Source organism: Pararge aegeria, chromosome 11 (assembly GCF_905163445.1).
Source record: "Pararge aegeria chromosome 11, ilParAegt1.1, whole genome shotgun sequence".
Taxonomy (NCBI): domain Eukaryota; kingdom Metazoa; phylum Arthropoda; class Insecta; order Lepidoptera; family Nymphalidae; genus Pararge; species Pararge aegeria.
In genome coordinates, this window is record NC_053190.1 from 425,800 (window position 1) to 446,681 (window position 20,882).

Below are 20,882 nucleotides of genomic sequence, written 5' to 3' on the forward strand. Positions count from 1 at the left end.
ATGGACTTCTTCAATTTACTAATTGCTTTCTTCGTCTCCAAAAAGCTTACGTTGCTGACAGCTTTCCTTTGTTGGCGGCCAGGTATTGTATCTCTACTTTTTAACTGTAGATACTGTTTACACGAGCTTTAAAATTAGGTACGCATAAATAATGTCAGCAAAGTTTCAAACAAGCTGACAAATTTTAGTACGTGAAGACGAAGTAGAACGGTCGTAGGTTCAATTACACGTTGGATTATTGAAGTAACTACCGAATACCTCGAAGTAAAGTTTCTTGTGTGATTGGCGGAGGAAGAAGGAGATATGTTAATCACGTTTACCATGCCTCATTTAAAGCTTCAGTATCTATTTAATTACAACATAAAGCGTCCGCGTAAGCCTCGATCAAGCTTGAAGGACCTTAAATAGAAAGATATAGGTACTTAGGGTCCTTTGAGCCTGATAGAGTTTACTTTTACAATGTATTCAATCCTACAAGGTGATAGTTACATATTAAATCTTTGACTTCAAACAACTGTCTCACATTCACAATCCAAATTATCATAGTGATCAGAAATAAAGAGATAATTCGATTACGTACGTGAATAAGTATGCTCAAATAGAAATAAATGCATAGTTTATCTGTCGAAGTTTAATGCACTTTGCTGAGTGACTGACAGATGATACGGGTAAGTAGGTACTCGACAAACTGCTCCACATTAGTATCTACAAAGGTGCGAAGCCGGGACGGGTCGCAAGTACTAATCTATACAACATTGTTTCCCTCACAGAGGAAGTGACCGAGCTGGTGAAGCTGGGGCGCGAGGCAGGAGTCCGAGTGCGAGTGCATCTCGACTTCCAGCGGCTGCCTGCGCTGCCGGCGTACCGCACCTTCAGGGAAGGCATGCTGCTCGACATACGCTGCGACAATAGCTCGCGAGTGCTGGACACTGTAGGCAGCTCTGGAAATCACTGCTCATATCGATCACCACTGCGCTAGATAGTCATACATTTAACGCGAGCAACGTCGAAACTACAAAGCGACGGCTGTCAATTTACCACCCACCATAAGTATTTCTAGATTACAAAAACACTACAAGCATCTAATAAATATACATATACAATCTAGGTATCTCTACCTGGTACCATGAAAATATCTCCGTGTATCCTCTACCAATTCAGATTTAGATGCAGCAGAAAATTACTTTGATCATAATATACTTGGTATTCCTTTTTTTATAGGAGCACCAGTAGTTTTCCAGCTAAACAAGACTTGATTAGTGAAAACTAAATCCAAACCCTTTATTTTTAATTATAGTAGTGCATGATATAAATCTACAATCCTACCTATGTTATGAAATGAAAAAGTATTTCCTGGTATATGTGGATATCCCAAAGTTTTTTATTTAATTTTAGGCATCATCAGAACGCGCCTTCAACCTTCGGCATTCCTGGCTCATAATCGACGATTCGCCATTCAACGTTACTTACTTAGAAAACACCCTTGAAGATACCCTCGTCTTACCCGACGGCGACGTTACTTGGGCTTCATCAGACCTCATGGTGGATATCTACCGGGTGAAAGATGACCAGCCCGTAGTGGTAACGAGCCTCGGAGCTATGAAAAGTCAGATAGAGTTGGAAAGATTGTGGGCGAGGTTGCCAACTGCCGTTACCAGGAGAAAGAATCTGAATAATGTCTACCTTAAATCAGCAACTATTGTAATTACATATTGACCTATTTACTTATCGGTTAAAACTACGAGAGCTTGTTGTATTAATACTTTCCTTGGTTTCCTAATCGAACATTTGCAGATCACGCAGCCGCAGTACTTCAAGGGCTGGAATGATCTCTCAAATCGGCAGATCGATACTTTTCCAAAAGTTACTTATCCGCTACTTATGCTGTGTGGGGAAGATCTTAAATTTCGGTAGGCAAATCCATCCGATTAATTATTATGTAGTGATGTATTTGATTTCTCAGCCATAAAATGGTGCTCAGACATACGTCTCAGGTCTAAGTAGCTAGCTGCATAAGCCCACACGTGTGTCTCTGAGCAGGTTCAACTTGAAGCAAGTGGACCTGTACGGCGAAGAGCACAACGGCTCGTTCGACGGACTGGTGGGGCTCATGCAGCGCGGCGAGCTGGAGCTGGGCGTCACCTCAATGTTCTTGCGTGGGGACCGCTGGCGGGTGGTGCACTTCTGCGCAGAGACAGTGGAGTTAAAGTGAGTTTGCGCAACCTTAAACCTCAGCAAGTATGATTGCAGTCGTATGATGTATTCCAAGCGCTCGAATCGTCGCATTTTCAGTAGCTTTACCAATAATTCGAAAGCTTTACCTTGAATGTAAAAAATAAGTAATTTTGATATTTGCAAGATTGTGATGCAAATGTTTCGATCCCCGGAGGCACTTGTTCCTTGAGAGCTATCACTTGGGGCACATTGTGAACTTGCAAGCATCCCAACAGAGGCAACTTCCTGTTCCGCCAACCATCCCGCTCGGCGGTGTCCAACGTGTTCGCGCTGCCGTTCAGCCGCGGCGTGTGGCTGGCGCTGGCGGCGGTGTTCGGCGCGGCGGCGGCGCTGCTGACGCTGTTCGGCGCGGTGGCGCGGCGCTGCACCACAGACGCCGCGGCGCCGCGCCTCACGCTGCTGGAGAGCTTCACGTACTCCGTGGGGACCATCTGTCAACAAGGTAGCACGCCTCGACCTTGCTTAGGTAGTAACTACGTAGTATAATGGCTCTTATCACTAAATTAAACGCAATACAAGATTTAATATTCATTCACCCATTAAGAGATCAAGGCCGGTTATGGAACCGGCCCACTAGAGAGCACGGGTCTCATGTGATGAGAGGGGTTTAAACCGTAGTACTTCACGCGCTTGTGAGGGTTGATAATGATGATGATGATGAAAAGTTCAAAAGTAATTAATAGTCAACATGTATAGAGCAAAGGTAAGCATGTCCAGCGCAATCTGTGTCGCAGGCTCGGACCTGGCCCCGCAGCTGCTGTCGGTGCGCGTGCTGATGTTCTGCACGCTGCTCGCGTCGCTGTTCGCCTTCACGTCGTACTCCGCCAAGATCGTGGCCATCCTGCAGGCGCCGTCCGACGCGCTGCAGACCGTGGCCGACCTCACGCGCTCGCCCATGGACCTGGGGGTGCAGGAGACCACATACAAGCGCGTCTATTTTGCGGTGCGTCGAACGTGATCCTTGATGGTTTAAATATTATGTTCAAGAAAAATATATTTCTCGTAAGTTCTTTTGACACTGTGCGTAGGAACAAGATAAATAATTTTACAGACTTTGGGAAAGCTACTGTTACGTATTTCTTTACTGTTACTTATTCAGAATCTTTCGAGAAACTGATCTACAGTGGACAGTATAACAATATACAGCCTACTAGGCTTTTACAAGGAAGATTTACAGCCGCTATCGCAATGCAAATGAAGCCATTAATAGATGCGTGGTACAAGGAGTGGGCTGGCGTTTCAAATATTAATAATATGATCAAGTCGTTGAAAATATAATTCGGGATAAGTGGAAAAGATAGAAGCAGTTTCAAAGGTTTTGTAGTAGTAGAGCTATTCGTGACAGAGATCGCTCTGGACAGTTCTGCCACCATATTTATCTCTGCCTCCAAGCAACATTGTTGGAATGCTGTGTTTCAGTCTGATGGGCATGGTTGCCGGTGTTACAGGCACGTAAGGCTTAACACCTACGCCTCAGCTAGACGGGCACAGGGCGGCACGTTGCAGAACGTGTTTCTTGCATACATTCTACATGCTTTGGGTCATCTGACTGGTCCGTCAATGATTATATAAAAGGTTATTCTCCTGCCGGCAGGAGAGCACGGACCCCGTGACGCAGGCGCTGTACCGGCGCAAGCTACTTCCGCTGGGCGAGCGCGCCTACCTCAGCGTCGTGGACGGCATCGCACGCGTGCGCACCGGCCTCTTCGCCTTCCAGGTCTGCTCTCCTCCTCTGCTTTGATGACGACTCGCGACATGCGGCATGTGCTGGATGTCAAAGTCAAGCATTTCTTTATTCAAATGGCACATAAATGGAAAATATGGACATAGTAGTGAGATGATGAAGATTCACTATAGTCGTTTATTGGTTATATACAGTTTATTATCAAAATTTATTGGCAATCAAGTTCTTGTAATCTGCTGCGTTGAAACCCGTAGGTTTATTAACCTAATATGCCATTTTGATTGCAGTCAAAGTTTACATAGTAACATAGTAAGTAAACACAGTTTTATAGAACTATATTTATTAATTAACTCAAACCACGAGAGTTTCAGACGCCATCTAAGACGTAGCTAAACAGAATCTGAGCGAAATCCTTTACAACCTGCATAATAAAATATCTTTTGTGGCATAGGTGGAGGAAAGTTCAGCGTACGACATCATCAGCAAAACATACACGGAGCGCGAAAAGTGTGGTTTGAAGGAGATCAAGGCGTTCACTCTGCCCATGGTGGCGGTCCCCGTGCGCAAGCACTCCGGCTACCGTGACCTGCTAGGCGCCAGGTGCGTGGCTGTGATTACTGGCCAACATCTGGGTGATAACCATTGGTTAACGATTGATTTAAGCCTAGGAATCTCCTTAGATTTAGCGCTACTTATTAAGGCATTGCCTTGTTCCTCGTTAGTGAAAACGGGCATTAGAGCATTACCGCACTGCTTTACCGGGACGGCAAACGTAGGTACTGAGCTCCGTCTGTTAAGAGAATAATTAATGATAATAAGTGGTGTGCATACACTCAGCGATGATAGAAAATGGAAAAATCTCCATTACATTATAGGAGATATAAAAAGCCTACCCTTATCTTTTTATAAATCATACTGGTGATTTCTCCATTTTATATTATCTGCCCACTGAGTGCATACCATGTATGCACGCCACTGACGATAGTGATAAAATATCGTGCTTTCAGAGACCAGAAATTTTGACCACTAATTTCAGATACTATTGGGGTTTGGTTGCACATATCAGACCTATATCGTCTTCTCTACAATTTATTTTGCCGATTCACACGGATTTAAATATAGGACGAATAAGTAGTAAAAATGTATACGTATAATAGATATTGACATAACAAAAAATATTGCGGGTGGATGGCCAATAAATATATGAAATAGCGAATGTGCTTTTAGCAGCATTTGCTTCGATAATAGTGTAGGCGCGTCTACAGTTACTAAACGTAAAGTTTTTTCAATAGTACTGGTAGTACCAAATATAAAAACTTGTGGTATTTGGTAGAGATAGATAGTACTTCAAATAATCTAACGACTGAGGTGTGGGTGAATAATATTATTCTTGCTCTATGAGTTTTAATCGTTTACTATTTGAAACCTTCAATCACATAAACATTGCCAATTGCATATGATAGTCCCGTGGACCTACTCCCGTTTTGCCTTATTTGAAACACTTTTAATTCCATTTAAATAATAATAAGTCAGTAAATGGATGGGTGCTCGTCTTAGGAAGTTTAAAAGATAGATTATATTAAAAAATCTAGCAAAGAATAGTGATCGATTTGTTACTTAGGTTAGGTTAACCAAGTTTTTATTTAGTCTTAGCACTAAAGTCCTCGTAATAATAATTTATTTCAAGTAACCAAGACTCATTTGATACATACATATATACTTAAACTTGTAAAACGGGCATAAGGCCAACAAAATAAATAGTGGTTGCTTAATGTTAGTCGAAAGTATAACATCGAAAACTTCATATTAAGTTAGCTTTCAACGAAAGAAAATACCGTCTCCTAGAACTGATTGCTAAGACTATTTATCTCGGCCTATTCTCGACTATTTAAGTCTGGAACTGCAATTGTAGAACTTTTTGATTGCAGATTGCGTTGGCAGCGCGAGGTAGGCCTGATGGACCGCTTCCGCCGCATCTGGATGAGCGCCAAACCGAAGTGCGACGCGGGCAGCGGCGGCTTCGTCAGCGTGGGGCTCGCGGACGTGCTGCCCGCCGCGCACGTGCTGCTCGCCGGCGCGCTGCTGGCCGTACTGCTGCTGCTGCTCGAGAGACTGGCGCGGGCCGTAACTAGGACGCGAGCCGCGCGGCTCATTCCTTGCGCAGACCACGTGGCCAATCACGGAATATTGTAGATGGAAGATATCATTGGTCCATAGCCCATAAAAGTCCACTGCACTAAACGTCTCTATACGCTGAGCAGACGGGTTGGAGATAGGAGTAGATGGGTATATGTAGTAGTAGGGAAGATTACGTGTCTGTCCGTTCTCCCTTGGATTCCCTTAGTCGCGTCGTACGACACCCGCGGGCAGAGGAGGGGTGGTGATAACTGTATTCTGATCTGCCGTCACCACACGGCGTAGATGGTAGACCACTTTATATAAATTACTTTATTTGTGAATGTGACGCATTGGGTGGACTTCTACATAAATGCGAAAAAAATCTTGGCAACAATTAAAACCGATAATCATAACATCTAAAGTAATTAATATAATTTTATCTTCAATCATTGTTATTAAAATATTTGCACAATTTACGAGATATTTTTTATTAAATTAAAAACCTTTGTTTTATTACATGCTACCTTTTTAAATTTTTTTACACGGCAATACAAACTCTTTTGTAGAGGAGGGCTTAAGTGGGTTCTCTACAAAAGACTTTTTTTTAATGGACATTAGCCAAAATTAGCCACCCGTCAACAAAATAATAGGTAATTTGTTAATACTAGTACACCTTAGCATTTTTGAAGATGACTGTGACACAAATGTTTTGTCCGCTTTGTCCTATAAATAACTAGCTAAAAGAAAGGAGGAAATCTTGAATACATGCTTATTCAGCAATATAATTCTTAAATTGTATTTTGCTTTTTAAGTTTCCGCTAACTACATCTACGTCAAATATCTATCTATTCTTGGAAACATACTAAGCAGATGCCAGGTATATTGTAATTTCCGTGAGTCGGTAAGTACTCCTTAAATGTAGTCGCCATTGTAGTAGTTTTCCTTAGTCGTCGTTGGCGGGTGGGCCGGACACTGGGCGAGCCGGGGAAGGCTGAGCTTAGCCCCGAGCCCGGCGGCCAGCCTCGCTACGCGCTGGCGAACATGCACACGAGCACAAACAGCGCGAACAGCACGGCGGCCAGCAGCAGGCGGTCCAGCAGCTGCGCGGCGGCCGCCCACGCGCTCCACTCCGCAGCGCTGCCCTGCAACAAGTACCAGCTCGGAGCTTTAGACTCGCCGGGAGAATTATTAGAAACTACATAGTCTACAGCACCGACGCAATGGTGCCTGTTTATCGGCTTTTTACCGTTTTAAATTAAGTAATGCCCGTTTTCACGGACGACGACAAAGGAAATGCCTTAAAAAGTAACTAATCTAAGGCACCAATCAGCTAATTAAGAAACGTTTTTTTCTATAGACATCGCCTTAATCATTAGGCATTCGATTTAAAACATGCCTAGATTTAGTGAAAACGGGTATAAATAACTTACCTCAATTCGTTGATTTCTGGGATAGACCATTTCCCAATTTTAGACGAAAATATGTCATGGTGTTTCCCAACTACAACTTAATTTATACAAGAATACTTAACAGACACAATGTTTGACAAACACATTGATATTATAATTTTACATTAATAATAATAGATTAGATATTTGTAAATTTCAGTTTCAGACTTAAATTGGTTTCTTATTTTATTAATGCCGATTTAGAATAGTATTACCTATAGTAAGTAGGAATTAGAGTAAGAACATATTTTTTCTTGCATGCAATCTAAGGCGGATTGTTTGTCCTTATAATTTATATACCAACATTGTAAAACCAATCAGCAAATAAACGAATTGAATAATGAATTATGAATAATTTATCTTCTATCTGTCTTGTCGTGTCTTCAAGTCCTAGGATTATGCAAAATTTTGAGTTTCACAACCCTAAGTAGCGTTGCAATCGGTTTTCTGTCCACTCTCATCTGTCAGGCCAGGCGAAGGGCGGCGAGTACGCTCGTAAGCAATAATCAAGAAGAATAGAAGGGAAGGTACATGCGGCGGCGCGAGCTGGCACAGGCCCGACGCGCTGGTCACGAGCGCGCGCAGGGCGGGCGGGGGCGGCGCCGCGCACGCCGCAACGCGCTGCGCCAGCGCCGCGCCCGCGCCCAGCAGCGCTGCGCAGGCGCACGCCGCGCTCAGCACGCGCATGCGCAGCGGTGCCGACGACGCGGCCGGCAGGCGCGCCAGCGCCGCCACCAGCCTGCGGAGAGCGCCGGTACAGTGTATTAGCCAGCGGGGCGACTAGCACGGGCGGGAGAGATTTTCTCCATGGGGAGAGGACAAATGTATATCCACTTTCCGAGACAGGACGTACAGATGAGGTTAAATAATATATGCGTCATGTGAAAAAGGGGTAAATTTCTTCTTTCCTCTGTTGCCGTGTTTCGGTCGGACTTCGGTGGACTCTAAGCTGGCAGAAAGAAATCAAATGAATTCAGCCAGGAAGAATTTTCTAAAGAGTTTCATTTCATTAACTGGCGTTCTGCAGTGGTCCGAAAAGTTTTTTAACTTAGTTTTCTGATTGTTTAAGAAATAAAAAAAATAAAGCCATTAACAGCAGAACTGGTCGCACAAGCCGTGGTATATTTCGAGCAAGCCGTACCACGACAAGATGTGGTGTTTTAGATTGTACCAAGTTACACCACGTTTGGAAAGATATCCAGAAGTTGCCGTCTCACCACAGAGCAGCAGTGAATGCGGCGGCGGCGCACAGCGGCGGGCGCGCGGCGGGCGGCAGCAGCGCGGCGCCCAGCAGCAGCAGCACGGCGGCCGCCAGCACGCTGCCGCCCGCCAGCGCGTGCGCCGCCGCGCGCCGCCGCAGCGACACGGTCCAGCCCAGCACGTCGCCGCCGCGCCACACGCTCTCCGAGCTCGTCACCTCCGTCAGCTCCCAAGTGCCGGACTCGAACACTGTCAGATCGTGCTGGAAACATCCGTTTATGACTTTGTGAATCCTATCTAAACAAAAAGTATGTAGTAACAAGGCATTTTAAAGACAAACGTTAACTACTCTCAACCAAACAATCAGTACCTACATCATTTGAGCATACGAAGTTAAGCAGTCTTGCCATACAATTCATATTTGAATATCATTTTGGAAGGCCAGTCACCTCATAAGTGAAGCGTTCTTTGGCGAGAGCGGTTTTCCGCTTCATGAAGCTATCCTAAGGTAAAAGATTTCCTAACTACATTAACTTATTCAATAGCGTGAAAAGTAACTACGTTTTATAATATTAGTAGTATCGATAGAGCGCCATCTAGTTACAATATTGAGAAACTTTACTGTCACTAGATGGCGCTCCAGCTATACCATATAAAACGTATTAAACTTACAACTTACACGTGAATAAATAAGTAAAAGTGGTAGAACATCTCATACTTGGTAATAAAATTAACATAATAGACCTATTTTTATATTAACGAATATTTTTGTGACAGTTCTTAATTAGTGTCTAAAGTTTAGAATTCTAAGTGTTAAGTTAATAGTCATATGCAAAATAAACTCGTATTATATAAGAAAATTGCACTCCAAAAAGTGGTAAACTGATGGAACTATAACAAAAAAAATTACACAGGGCAATAAAAATGTATTCAATTCTATTACCGTCAAATCCTCCACACTCAAATTGTACGCCGCCCCGTGGTGCCGCGAGCCGAACTTGAAGACGGCGTGCTGCACGTCCCGGGGCCACGCGTCCAGCTGCAGGCTGAGCGGCGACGTGAGGTCGAAGCGCAGCACCCACGACACGCGGCCGTCGCTGCTGAGCCTGGCGCGGAGCCCCACGCCCGCCGCGTTGCCGCTGGTGACGGCGTTCAGCGCGTTGACGTCCGGCAGCCACAGCTTCTCCGACGAGGTCATGCTGTTGTGGCAGCCCCATGTCGTGGCATTCCAGGATAAGCGCTTGTCCTCCCAGCTCTGAAAAAATTCATTAACGACATCACGGATCACAGTTAGGAAAACAGAATCGCATACATACATACAAAAAACCAGTCATCGCAACTTTTTCGGCTAGTTAGCCGATTCTGATTTAGTATGAGTTATAATATATCGCTTCATTGTACAGCACGCACAGCGCTCTTATAGTTCTAGTAATTGTATTTTGTTTTACAGACTCCACGAGAGCTACATACATACAGTTTTGATAGACAGCCTAAGTAAGCTTTAATAGCTGAAATTTCGTTTACTAATTGTAATTAAAAGTAGTTATGAAACTTTAACCGGTTATTTACTGTTCCGCTTTCAGAAATAATTAAGCAATGTACGAAATATACCTTGAAGAACAGCAAAAGACTGCGACAAGCGACGATGATCCAAATTCTGAAGTTTTTTATTGACATTTTCTTATTGTCACCGATGAGTCTTCCAGCACGGCGATCCACCGAATCCAAAGGATAAAGCTGAAGTGGATTATGTGTGAGCTGGCCGTGACATCCCAAAAAATTGAGCTGTACTTCATGGTGTTTGACCTTATTGAGCATGCCATGTTTTTTGCCAGCTGTTTTTGATGTATTAGTTAGTGTTCAAACGGGCAGAGTAAAACAGTTAAAGCAATAAAGGCACAATGGAATAAGGTTTTATTCACCAAGTGCATAGCAGCCAGTAGCCGCACGGTCGCAGTGGTGTCGTCGATGGTGGCGTGGTGCACATCTAACGCCGCTTTAACGTGGATGGGTCCTGGAGGCAGCTCCGCGCGGTCGTACTCCGCCAGCATGAGGTCCAATTGCGTCGAAAACAATGACATGTTGACGCAAGACCCTGACGCTCTTCTACTCTCTGAAAGCATCACTTTACCATTTAGTCAATATTACAGGACCTGCGTTGCTAGATATACAAACTGAGTCATATTCATATTTTATACCTACAATTCTCAACATCATCATCATCATCTCAACCCAATACCGGCAATCTACTAGGCACGGGATCCGGGATCTCCTCCAACAATGAGAGAGGTTAAGGCCGTAGTCCTGGCCCAGTGCGGATGGGCGAACTTCAAACACCTTAGAGAACAACATGGAGAACTCTCAGGCATGCAAGTTTGTTACCATGTTTTTCTTTAACCGTTGAAACAAACTGATATGTATTTTAATTCTTAAAAACGCACATAACTTAGAAAAGTTAGAGGTGCGTGCGATCGAACTTAGCCCTCGAAATGGAATCCCAAGTCCTAAGCACTAGGCTATCACCGCTTTATCATTTTAGTATAACATAAGACAAATGTTTTGTTCGAGTTAGTAAGTAGGTAGATAAGTATCCTTAAACATCACTCCAGCACAAAACTTCACATACACTGCTCTTTACACAATATAGCTCAACCACAACAAAATTAACAACGAAAATTGAATGTTTACCGACGACAAAGAAGAGTAGTGCTGCGAAGAGGATCGACCTGCTCGCCATTTTGCATCGACTGCCGCCCCTGCCCGAACGTTGGCTTCTCGGGCGAGAGGCCGGGCAGGTGTTTAAAACTTTTTAGGTCTAGGCATAACTACATGAATTGAATAAAATATACCGGGTAATATCAAGATAAATAAAAATAAAGGCTAATATAATCCTATGTCTGGTCCATCCTCAAAATCATATTAGTATATGGTTATAAAAAATGCATTCTGAAAAAGAAAGTGCTTGGCTCCTACTTTAAAAATATAGCAGGACGCGTTCTTTGCCCGGCAAAGTGTTGCTATGTTTATAGACGATGGTTTTGCATTTATCCTTAGGTGGCCACCTGCTTGGTCCGCCAACTGTAACTATTATACAATTTTAAGATAGTAAACATCACGGTGGTTGGCATCAGGGAAGTGGATAAAAAGCGTTTCTTGCGGCCATTACATATGACCCATAACTATAGTACTCCTATAAAAGTAAATGAGTTGTACTGGCACAAGAATATTTTTATCTAATTTTTAATCGCTAATCACTTTGCTCACTCGCTTGTTTAAATTTTTGTGAGATAATTCCCTATCCAGAGATTCTGACGTTCTGATGTACTTTAAAAAAGTAATTTGAAGTATTGAATAAGTACTAGGTCACCCAAAACAGTTGGGCAGCCCTGGCGCGTAGGCGCGTGGGCACACTATCGCACCCGTGTCCGGCGCCACAAGGACAACCCCAACGGCAACACAGGAACATCACAACAGAGTATTTTTACATGCCACTGTTATCTATTATTAGTTCAGTCACTGAACCAGAACCGCTTCAATACTTCGCTGGCTCAGTGACCCTAAGCTTACTTATCGATACACTTGCTTTGCTTGAAACAAGAACTCATGACTTTCCAGCAGTGTACACACGTTACTGTGTGAAAAGAACTCGCGCCGTCAGTCAAGACACGTAATATGGGGGCTAAGGAAGCGCATGTCTTGTGTCATGCACTGTTGGGGTGTGAGTCCCGAGAGCTCAGTTTGCGGGTATCAATGCAATGAAATTTAGTTTATATCATCATATCATCATATAATTTATCAGGATATCATGTTTGTGTATCCTCACACCTGGATCCTATCAAGTCCGAAGTCGAGCTAATTTAATTTCTTAAATTATATTAGTTTTGCATCCAGTATGCATGAATAAATATAGTCTAGTAAATAATTTTGTAATCCGAAGATGGAGCTGGGATTGAACTTGTTGAAAAAATATATGGTCGTAATAATATTATAAAGGAACTTTATTATAATGATTTGCAATAACAAGGAGCAGCAAAATAATTATTTATAGTCACCAGATTTCATAACCATAAAAAATAAAACATATTTTAACAACAAAAGCATAATGACAACAGCACTTACAAATATAATATCAACCGACAGAAAAACTTATAAAATAATACATTGATTTGAAAACCAAATCGATGCAATAACCAACACTATATTCTAGCATTACATATCTTTTATAGGTATATCTAACAAACATAATCTCAGTAACTGTTCTATGGTTCTAATTGGAAGGGGTTTAGGTACAGTAGTCACGATCACTATAAACTTTTGTCCAACAATTGTTTCCCAGGTTAATATTAAAACAATAGTACACACATCTTCACACGCACACACATAAAAGATTAAATGATTAATTATTAATTATTCCTCTCATAAAATTAGGGCTGACAGTTTTTTAAGGCTACTAACATATTTTTATATGTAAAATATTATATATATTTGTAAATTTAATTTCTCTAAATGGAGTATATGTAAACTTTTAGTTCAAAGTGTCTTTGTAAGTTCCCTCTTTCCAATATACCTGGTATAATAACCCTCAAGCAGAAAACGCCGGTATCATGGGCTCCTTTGTGTATACCAAACGCTTGCACCTCTCAAGGTAACTACTCGTATATCTACCTAGATAATAACACCATCAAAGATATACATAAAAATGGTAAATCCCCTCTTCTTTTTTTCGAAGCAATGAAACAGAAATCGCGTTCGTGTCTTTCAGCGGACACTTTGTGAAATAATTTCCATTTTCACTTGCTTCTTCCAAAAAAATATAATTTTAAATTTAAAATTAAAATCTACGTTCTTAAAAATATTTTATACAATGACTAAATTATTCGCTCCCTACGTTAGGATGGATTTTAAAAGTGGACTGCACTTTTGGAATTTTTTTAACAGTGGCAGGTACCAAAGTGTCATGAACTTAAAACTTTTTTATTATATAATATATTTCATTATAAGTTTTATATTAAGTTCAATTCTAAAGAGTAACTTTTGTCAGTAAGTAAAACAAAATAAGTCGTCAAAATCGTAAATAATTATTATTTTTTACTATGTTCAACGCACTATGACAATCGCACAAAGCCAGAGTGCAATACAAGTTTTATCAACAGAGATTTTATCAAATTCATGTTGAAACCTAGATATAAAATGACGAAATGTAACTTTAGGCTACAAAAATATCGACCTGAGTGGTCGATATTTTTCTGATAATATGTTATAATTTTTTGTCTTTATTTGGCCTTCACCGCCTTCACTGGCGGATGACTCACTGAAAAAACCATTTTTAGTCACTGAAGTTCCGGCTTTGTCTGTGGCTAAAAAGTAACCTAACTAACTTTTACCTTTTTAATACTTAACGAAATCTAAACATACGATTTTATTTTAATTTTTAAATAGGTACATTATTATGCTGCCAATCATGTTTTCATATTAGTAACGATTCTAATCATCGTATAAGCTTACCCTATAATTTAAATGGTTAACGGTTTACTTGAAAGATCGCTTGAAGATTCATTACAGTGCGATTTGATAATAACAAAAATAAGACGCCCTAAATGACATTTTATATTTATCCAGACTGCTATGTATAGCTATGTATGTTGAAGTAAGTACCTACATATTGAATTCATGTATTCATGCCCTGTAGGGCACGGGTCTCCTTTCAGAATAAGAAGGGTTTCGACCGTAGGTTTCCACACACACACTGGCTATGTTGCGGATTGCAAAACTACACACGCCTTTGAGAACGTTATGGTGAACCCTCAGTCATGCAAGTTTCCTCACGTTGTTTTCCTACCGTGATATTAAATTGTGTAAATCTGACAGTTAGAGGCTTTATCCAACTCGAGCCGAAAATCAAACCACCACCAGGCTGCCACCGCTTTCGCACTTATTATCTAAACGAAATCTTTCGCGCCTGTCCGCTTCGTAACTGTCTTAGGTACAGCATGCTTTCACTGAAATGTTAATACACTGTTGAATGGTGTCGAGCACTGGCAATTATGCGGTTCAGCAAGTAGTGCACGCTGCGCGCATGGAGCCGGCCGCGTCACTGCGGCGGGTGCGGCTGCGGTGCGGGGTGCGGCTGCGGCTGCGGCTGCGCGCGGGGCACGTAGTGCCAGTAGGGCGGGTCGAGCGGCTGCGCCTGGCTCGCGGCGGCCAGCCCCGCCCAGCTGAAGCGGTACGCGTAGCGCGTGCCGTGCACCTGGCGGACCACACTGTTACTGGCTGCCTCACCGCTCTTCAATTTATGAAGGGTGCGAGGCTAACATTATGGGGTCCAATTAATGCTCTTTTCTATTTTTAAATCGTCAATGATGAGCTTCAGCGTTTAGCCAGAAAACCAAATGCTTAAACGGTTCGATTTGTGAGCTATCTGAGGAAATACAAAAAGTAGAGAGTTTTACTTTTCTCATTTTTTTATCCTTACACACGAAGCTATGTAACATTATTTGTAATTTTATTTCACTTTATCTCATAAATCTCAATTTGACGATTGGACGTAGGTACATTGTAGCCTTGTTATATGGGCAGGGAATGACAGGCTCCTTTCCGGGCATTTTCTTGGCAGGTACAAAGACGTGCCGCCAAGCGATTTAGCGTTCCGATACGATGCCGCATGGTAACCGATTAGTCGTAGGTATCTATGTAATATAGTTGCGATACCTTTACCAGGTTAGCTTGCTTCATCACTAGCCGTTACTTCTTTTTTAAAATCTTTAGTTAACAAGAATTAAAGTTAGAGACTTTTCGCTACACCAAGTAACTTCTACGTAGGGCTACCATAGATGGTACCTACGCGTCATAGCTATTTTGCTCCAAAAGACTCAATCTATTTGTGAATACTAATATTAAAACGCTTTATCTAAATGTATCTATATGTGAATCTCGCTCTGTAGGAAAGAGATAAATAGAGCTTAGAGTAAAAGCTGCAATGCGGTTTTGCACGCCGTGTAGGTACAAAGTAATCAATTAATTAAAACTCTACACATTGCAGGTTTGTATGACCTCTGAAGTGATTTAGATTTCAAGTAAATGAAATAAATTGTAAGTAATTACTTGACTTGTGAAAATAAATTCTTGGTAGTTCAAAATTTAATACAGGTCAGGAGATCGGTAAGGTTTAGGATTTCAAATTTGCGGCATTTTGTGAGGTCAGCTTCGAGTAGGCGGCCACATGAATGGCGGCCGTTTTAAAGTAAACGTAGACTAAAAATACTCGAATAAACAATCGAATTACTAGAAACGGACATTTTATGATATCTGCATGTCGTTTGAGAAAAGTAGGTAAAGAAAACCTTTCGTGGATTTATTTTTGACTAAGTAACACACAATAGATGAACTGCTGAGTTTCTTGCCGGCTTCTCCTCGGTAGTATCTGCCGTCCGAACCGGTGGTAGAGTCACTACACACAGACAGACTTGACGTTTCAAAAGTGCTTATATTAGGCCTACTTGAAATAAATGAATTTTTAATTTTTTTTGAACTTCTTAATGACAAGGTTTTTTGGAAGCAGGCTGCTCCGTCATCATCTTCATCTCTAACCAGATTGAAAAAGGATTGATAAACTGCAAAACCATGCTGCGGAGTTTCTTGCTGGCTTATTCAGGGTAAAATCTGCATTCCGAATCGTTGGTAGAGTCACTATAAACATGATGGGTATGATGCATCCTTATTTTATTTAGCATCATCTTGTTTTGCCGTTTGTCTCGTGTTTCCATCTCAAAGTTAAAATGACGTCCATTAGTGGGTTAGACAACGAAGTCACCTTTCTCCCAGCCGCGGTGCTGCCATACCTTGCTCATGATGTTCTTGTCGTAGTAGTAGCGCAGCGCGCGCGACAGCTTGTCGTAGTTCATGTTGGGCTTGTGCTTGCGGCGGCCCCAGCGCCGCGCCACCTCGTCCGGGTCGGACAAGCGGAACTCGCCGTCGGCGGGGTTGCCCTGGATCACCGCAAATGTTAACACCGCCCGTCCACAGCCAGTATGGTTCAAAGTCCAACTCGCTATAGACTACTACAGGAAAATGTCTTAATCACATGAGAATTAGTATTCCCACATGTCTGCCAATACCCACATACATAATTTGATAATGAAATAGTGATGGTCGTCCATTGCTGGGCATACCTTTTGTAGATCCCTACAGCAATTCCAAGTTTACAGTCTTTTGCCCTTTGTAAGCTAGATACTACTTACTCGCATGATTCGTTCTATATAAATATGTCTAAACAGAACTCTTTCCAACTCGTGATTTTTTTTTAGCTGTCAATGAGGGAGAATGATCTGATAGACATATCTCGCGAATCATCACCCTTAACATAATGTCCCACTTCTGGACGCAGGTTTATTTTCGCATTGTATGTGTTTTATAGGATATATCTAGATACAAGACCTATCAAGTTGGCCCGCTTATTATGTAATTTTTATGACAGTTGTTACAAAATTAGCGATAAGTATGTACACAACTGCCGCTGTCGAACTATCGGTATATGCGGTGAGCAAGCAACCTACTGGAGAGGTTACCAAATAGGGAACCTGATCCAGTACGAGCGATGAATTCTGGCTCCGATAAAACGGTTATTATCAAGTATCAGAGAAAGCGACACTGGCTGTTCACATATGATCTCCGAGGCATGGGGAATAGGTTGAGGTTCCCACTTCAGCGTCATCCATTTGGTGGATAGTAGGCGGGGTAATTAATTAGTATGGCGGAAAGTAAACCTCACTTTCTATAAAATAAATGTTTACTGTATGGCAATAACAATCTGGAAATTAATTTTACAGTTTTGATACCTTACTTTCTGACAGTTGTATGAAATGGAAAAATAATGTTATAATTAATAAGGTGTTATTATATTTAGCAAGAATAGCCATAGAATGGCAGAAATCACGCAAAAAGGGATTTGAATTTTGAATTTGAATATGAACGACCTGGACGAGTGCAATCGATAGATTTATAGAGAGAGAGAATCTCACCACATAGGTAGACCATATAGGTTAGTTTTACGAGGTTGGCGACTGGTGCGGTGATTGCGCCAGTCGCTATAATATACCGAAAGTAAATATATTCTAGTCTTTTCTATTCCATATCTGGAACTTTCAAGGCATAAGTTTGGCAGACTGAATAGTGTTACCACACTAGGCTAAAGCCTATTCATTCTGGGTAGCAAACGTTACGTTACGTTTTTTGTATTAATACTAAAAAAGTTAGTAGATGGGCTAACATACTTTTTAATTGCTTTTAGTTATTGTAAGCGGACAAACCGGCTCAGTATAATAAGCAGAGCTCGAGGCTCTACATAAGAGGGTGTAGATATAGGTAGAGTTGTATCCTCACCACCCACTCGATCCCAGGCGCCCGAGCCGCCAGCTCCTCCAGCAGGAACTGCCACAGCTGCACCTGTCCCCCACCGCTGCGAGCACTCAAAGCGGGGTACGGCTCTGGAAAATAACATCTAATGAGAGAACCATTGCCACTCGTATACAAATAAGGAGGATTAGGTTTGAACCATACAATTAATAGCAAATGTTTGCTTGTACACACAGAATGTTAATTCTGGTTTTTGTCATCATCACCATCATCTTTATAAACCCATTACTGGCCTACTACAGAATACGGGTCTTCTCTCAGAATGGGTAGGGTTTTAGGCCGTAGTCTACCTTTCTGGCTCAGTACGGAGTGGTAGACTTCACACGCCTTTAATAACGATATGGAAAACTCTCAAACATGCGGGTTCCCTCATGAGTGTTCCTTCAAAGTTAAAGCAAATGATATTTTAATTCCATAAACTGTATTAAAAATGTACATAACCGATACCATACCGAAAATTTGAGGTGCTGGAGATCGAACACAGTCTCCCCGCAAGACTGGCCGAAGGTCTAGCCACTAGGCTATCACCGCTTATAAAATTGTCGCTGATGTAATTACGATTCATGTAACAGCTGTACAATCGTAGCAATACACGCGGCTATGCACATACATAGTATATAGAACGTGTACTATTACTTCGCGATCATTGCATGCATTATTATTAGCAATGAGGACCTATTAAATGATTTCGCCGTGTCCATTTGTCCACCTGCCAGTCTGTCCGTCCGCGGCATCCTAAGACACTTGACACAATATTTCTACGGCACCACCTATACCACTATTTTTTTCTTTGTCCATACTTATTATGATACAAGGTGTCTATACATAGGTAATTAAAAAAATATTGCGTTTTTTTGTGAAACCGTTTCTCAATTCAGGGGTCTGTTTTCGAAAAACTTTATAGTTTTTATTTAAGAGTCAAATGTACCCCCCACTATGACCCCCACATTATCATCAGTATCACTAGGCTATGACTGCTTACTACAAGATAGATACCGAAGTTAAAAGAAAATCTACAAATTTTAACGAGTAACAGTCGAATAACTTATAAAGGGTTCTTGGAATCCTGTATTTATTTATAATTACTACCGAAGAAAAGGATCTGAAAGTAAACTTTTATATAGCCATTTGAAATGATGAAAAATACAACCTAAACATCCTTAAAAATACTTGGTCATCATCAATCCATTAGCACTGCATAGTTCTTCTCCCAGAATAAGAATGGTTTGGGCCCTAGTCCACCACGCTAGCTCAGTGCGGATTGGTGGACTCCACACTTCTTGGAGAACATTGTGGAGAACTCTTAGGCATGCAGGTTTCCTTACGATGATTTCCTCCAACGTTGAAGAAAGTAATAATTTAATTTCTTAAAACGCAAATTTAGAAAATTTAGGGGTGCGTGTTGGGATTGGATCTCGAAGACGAAAGCCCTCGCTACTATGCTGTCAATAATGTAAAAATAATAATCCCTAATGATATATACATTTTAAAAATATTTACGTTTTATGTACTGGGGCTCAAATAGCATTTTACGTTTTATTTTTTGCTCAAATAATTGTTGTTTTGACTTTGGTTGCAGTGGGTATATATTCAGATAACCAAAAAAAAAAGGCCGTACAAATTAGCTTGTCTACCTCTATATATATAAGCTATTATATACCTCTTTAAATTAAGAAATTACAGTGAGTAGCCTCACCGGCGATCCATTTTAGTACTTTCCTAAAATTGAGTTCCGACGATCAATTCAGAAGTTATTGGCATAAAATATAATTAATGTAACTGACCGTGATACAAGTGCTGGATTCGGCGGTGCTCGCTTGCGCTCAGCCACAGCATTTCCCTTACCGTCACATTTTGTACGACGCTTATTTAACACACTATGAAGGCTTTTTGACTACGATATTTATAATACTGAATAAGGTAATTTTGCCGTTGTAAGTAACAACTTATCTAGTTAAGTTGAAGAAAAAATAAAATAAACGAAACCACGCCACATTCAATATTCGATATAGTTTTCAGTAGACATTATATTTATTTAGTTGAACGCGACGTAAAGGCCGCTGGGCGTCCGGATGCGGCACCGGAAGCGACTGAGTGGCGGAACGGAAATGGCTCAAGACGCCCCGCCCGCCCTCGGCTGGATTAAGGGCAAGACAATATCACTGCCGCTCAGCGCGCCCCGCAGCCTTCAGTGATGTACTGCGGGGCTAGTACGTGAGCACTCTACCACATTAGGAGAGCCAAATTGACAGTTACTGCGACATATCTATATACTTGTAGGTCAAGGTATATGCGGTAACTACAATCTTTGTTTTTTTAAACAAACGCCAGCGCTTGTTTGTGGCATTGTGGTTCTAAGCAAATGAATGAGTTTTGATGCAATGTTTTCTGTTTGAAAGCTGAAATACTCGAGTTGATTCGCTAATTTAGCTAACGTATTAGCAATAAGCACATTTGAAATTACAAGTCTGTCTCGATGGTGATCAATTCAATGGGCTACTGATATCATCTACTCCAATCTCCCTAGGCCTCTCTGCCGTTGGGAGAGGTCTTTAGTCCTCATCCTAAGAAATTGAAATTGAACTTTTGAAATTCGATTCTAACGTAGACTGCTCCTCTCTCACTAGGTACGGTACATTCCTATGGGCTTCGGCGTATGACTATATAGACATACGACACCGAACGAGTCACAAGTAGCTGCAGCGACGTTGATATAATTTAATGTACCTTATAGGATAGTAACACAGGTGAGACTTTAACTCAAACAATACACTTTTATGTAACTA

General features: G+C 41.6%; 3 protein-coding genes across 5 annotated transcripts in view; 1 reads left to right on the forward strand and 2 right to left on the reverse strand.

Moving 5' to 3' along the window:
- Positions 1-6,112, forward strand: LOC120627365 (ionotropic receptor 75a-like). Its single transcript, XM_039895357.1, has 10 exons — positions 1-82; positions 771-931; positions 1,396-1,701; positions 1,795-1,910; positions 2,041-2,208; positions 2,451-2,677; positions 2,970-3,178; positions 3,830-3,952; positions 4,371-4,519; positions 5,848-6,112. The coding sequence occupies exons 1-10, from the start codon at positions 1-3 to the stop codon at positions 6,110-6,112; spliced, it is 1,806 nt and encodes a 601-aa protein (XP_039751291.1).
- A 687-nt stretch (positions 6,113-6,799) lies between these two features.
- LOC120627366 (neuronal acetylcholine receptor subunit alpha-10-like) lies at positions 6,800-11,422 on the reverse strand. Its single transcript, XM_039895358.1, has 7 exons — positions 11,374-11,422; positions 10,608-10,798; positions 9,629-9,940; positions 8,703-8,947; positions 7,977-8,224; positions 7,468-7,483; positions 6,800-7,264 (listed from the first exon to the last, which is right to left on the reverse strand). Exons 1-7 carry the CDS (start codon positions 11,420-11,422, stop codon positions 7,063-7,065), a joined length of 1,263 nt encoding a protein of 420 aa, XP_039751292.1. The 3' UTR covers positions 6,800-7,062.
- A 3,223-nt stretch (positions 11,423-14,645) lies between these two features.
- The window catches only part of LOC120627639 (DNA-binding protein D-ETS-6-like), a 36,864-nt gene continuing 30,627 nt past the window's right edge, over positions 14,646-20,882 (reverse strand). Inside the window, exons 4-6 of one of the 3 annotated variants that reach the window (XM_039895651.1) lie at positions 18,064-18,167; positions 16,524-16,670; positions 14,646-14,932 (exon numbers count right to left, since the gene is read on the reverse strand). In XM_039895651.1, the coding sequence (XP_039751585.1) occupies positions 14,777-14,932; positions 16,524-16,670; positions 18,064-18,167 (407 nt within the window). In that variant the 3' untranslated portion in view covers positions 14,646-14,776. Of the gene's footprint in view, positions 15,104-16,523; positions 16,671-18,063; positions 18,168-20,882 lie in introns of all 3 variants that reach the window. The other 2 variants (XM_039895652.1, XM_039895653.1) reach the window with 2 other exon arrangements.

Coding starts and splice junctions, on each gene's coding strand:
- LOC120627365 (XM_039895357.1), top strand. CDS start 1: ATGGACTTCTTCAATTTACTAATTGCTTTCTTCGTCTCCAAAAAGCTT. Junction 2,209..2,450: donor GCAGAGACAGTGGAGTTAAA/GTGAGTTTGCGC, acceptor GCATCCCAACAG/AGGCAACTTCCTGTTCCGCC. Junction 2,678..2,969: donor GGGGACCATCTGTCAACAAG/GTAGCACGCCTC, acceptor TCTGTGTCGCAG/GCTCGGACCTGGCCCCGCAG.
- LOC120627366 (XM_039895358.1), bottom strand. CDS start 11,422: ATGGCGAGCAGGTCGATCCTCTTCGCAGCACTACTCTTCTTTGTCGTC. Junction 10,799..11,373: donor ACTACTCTTCTTTGTCGTCG/GTAAACATTCAA, acceptor TGATGCTTTCAG/AGAGTAGAAGAGCGTCAGGG. Junction 8,225..8,702: donor GCATTCACTGCTGCTCTGTG/GTGAGACGGCAA, acceptor CGCTCTCCGCAG/GCTGGTGGCGGCGCTGGCGC.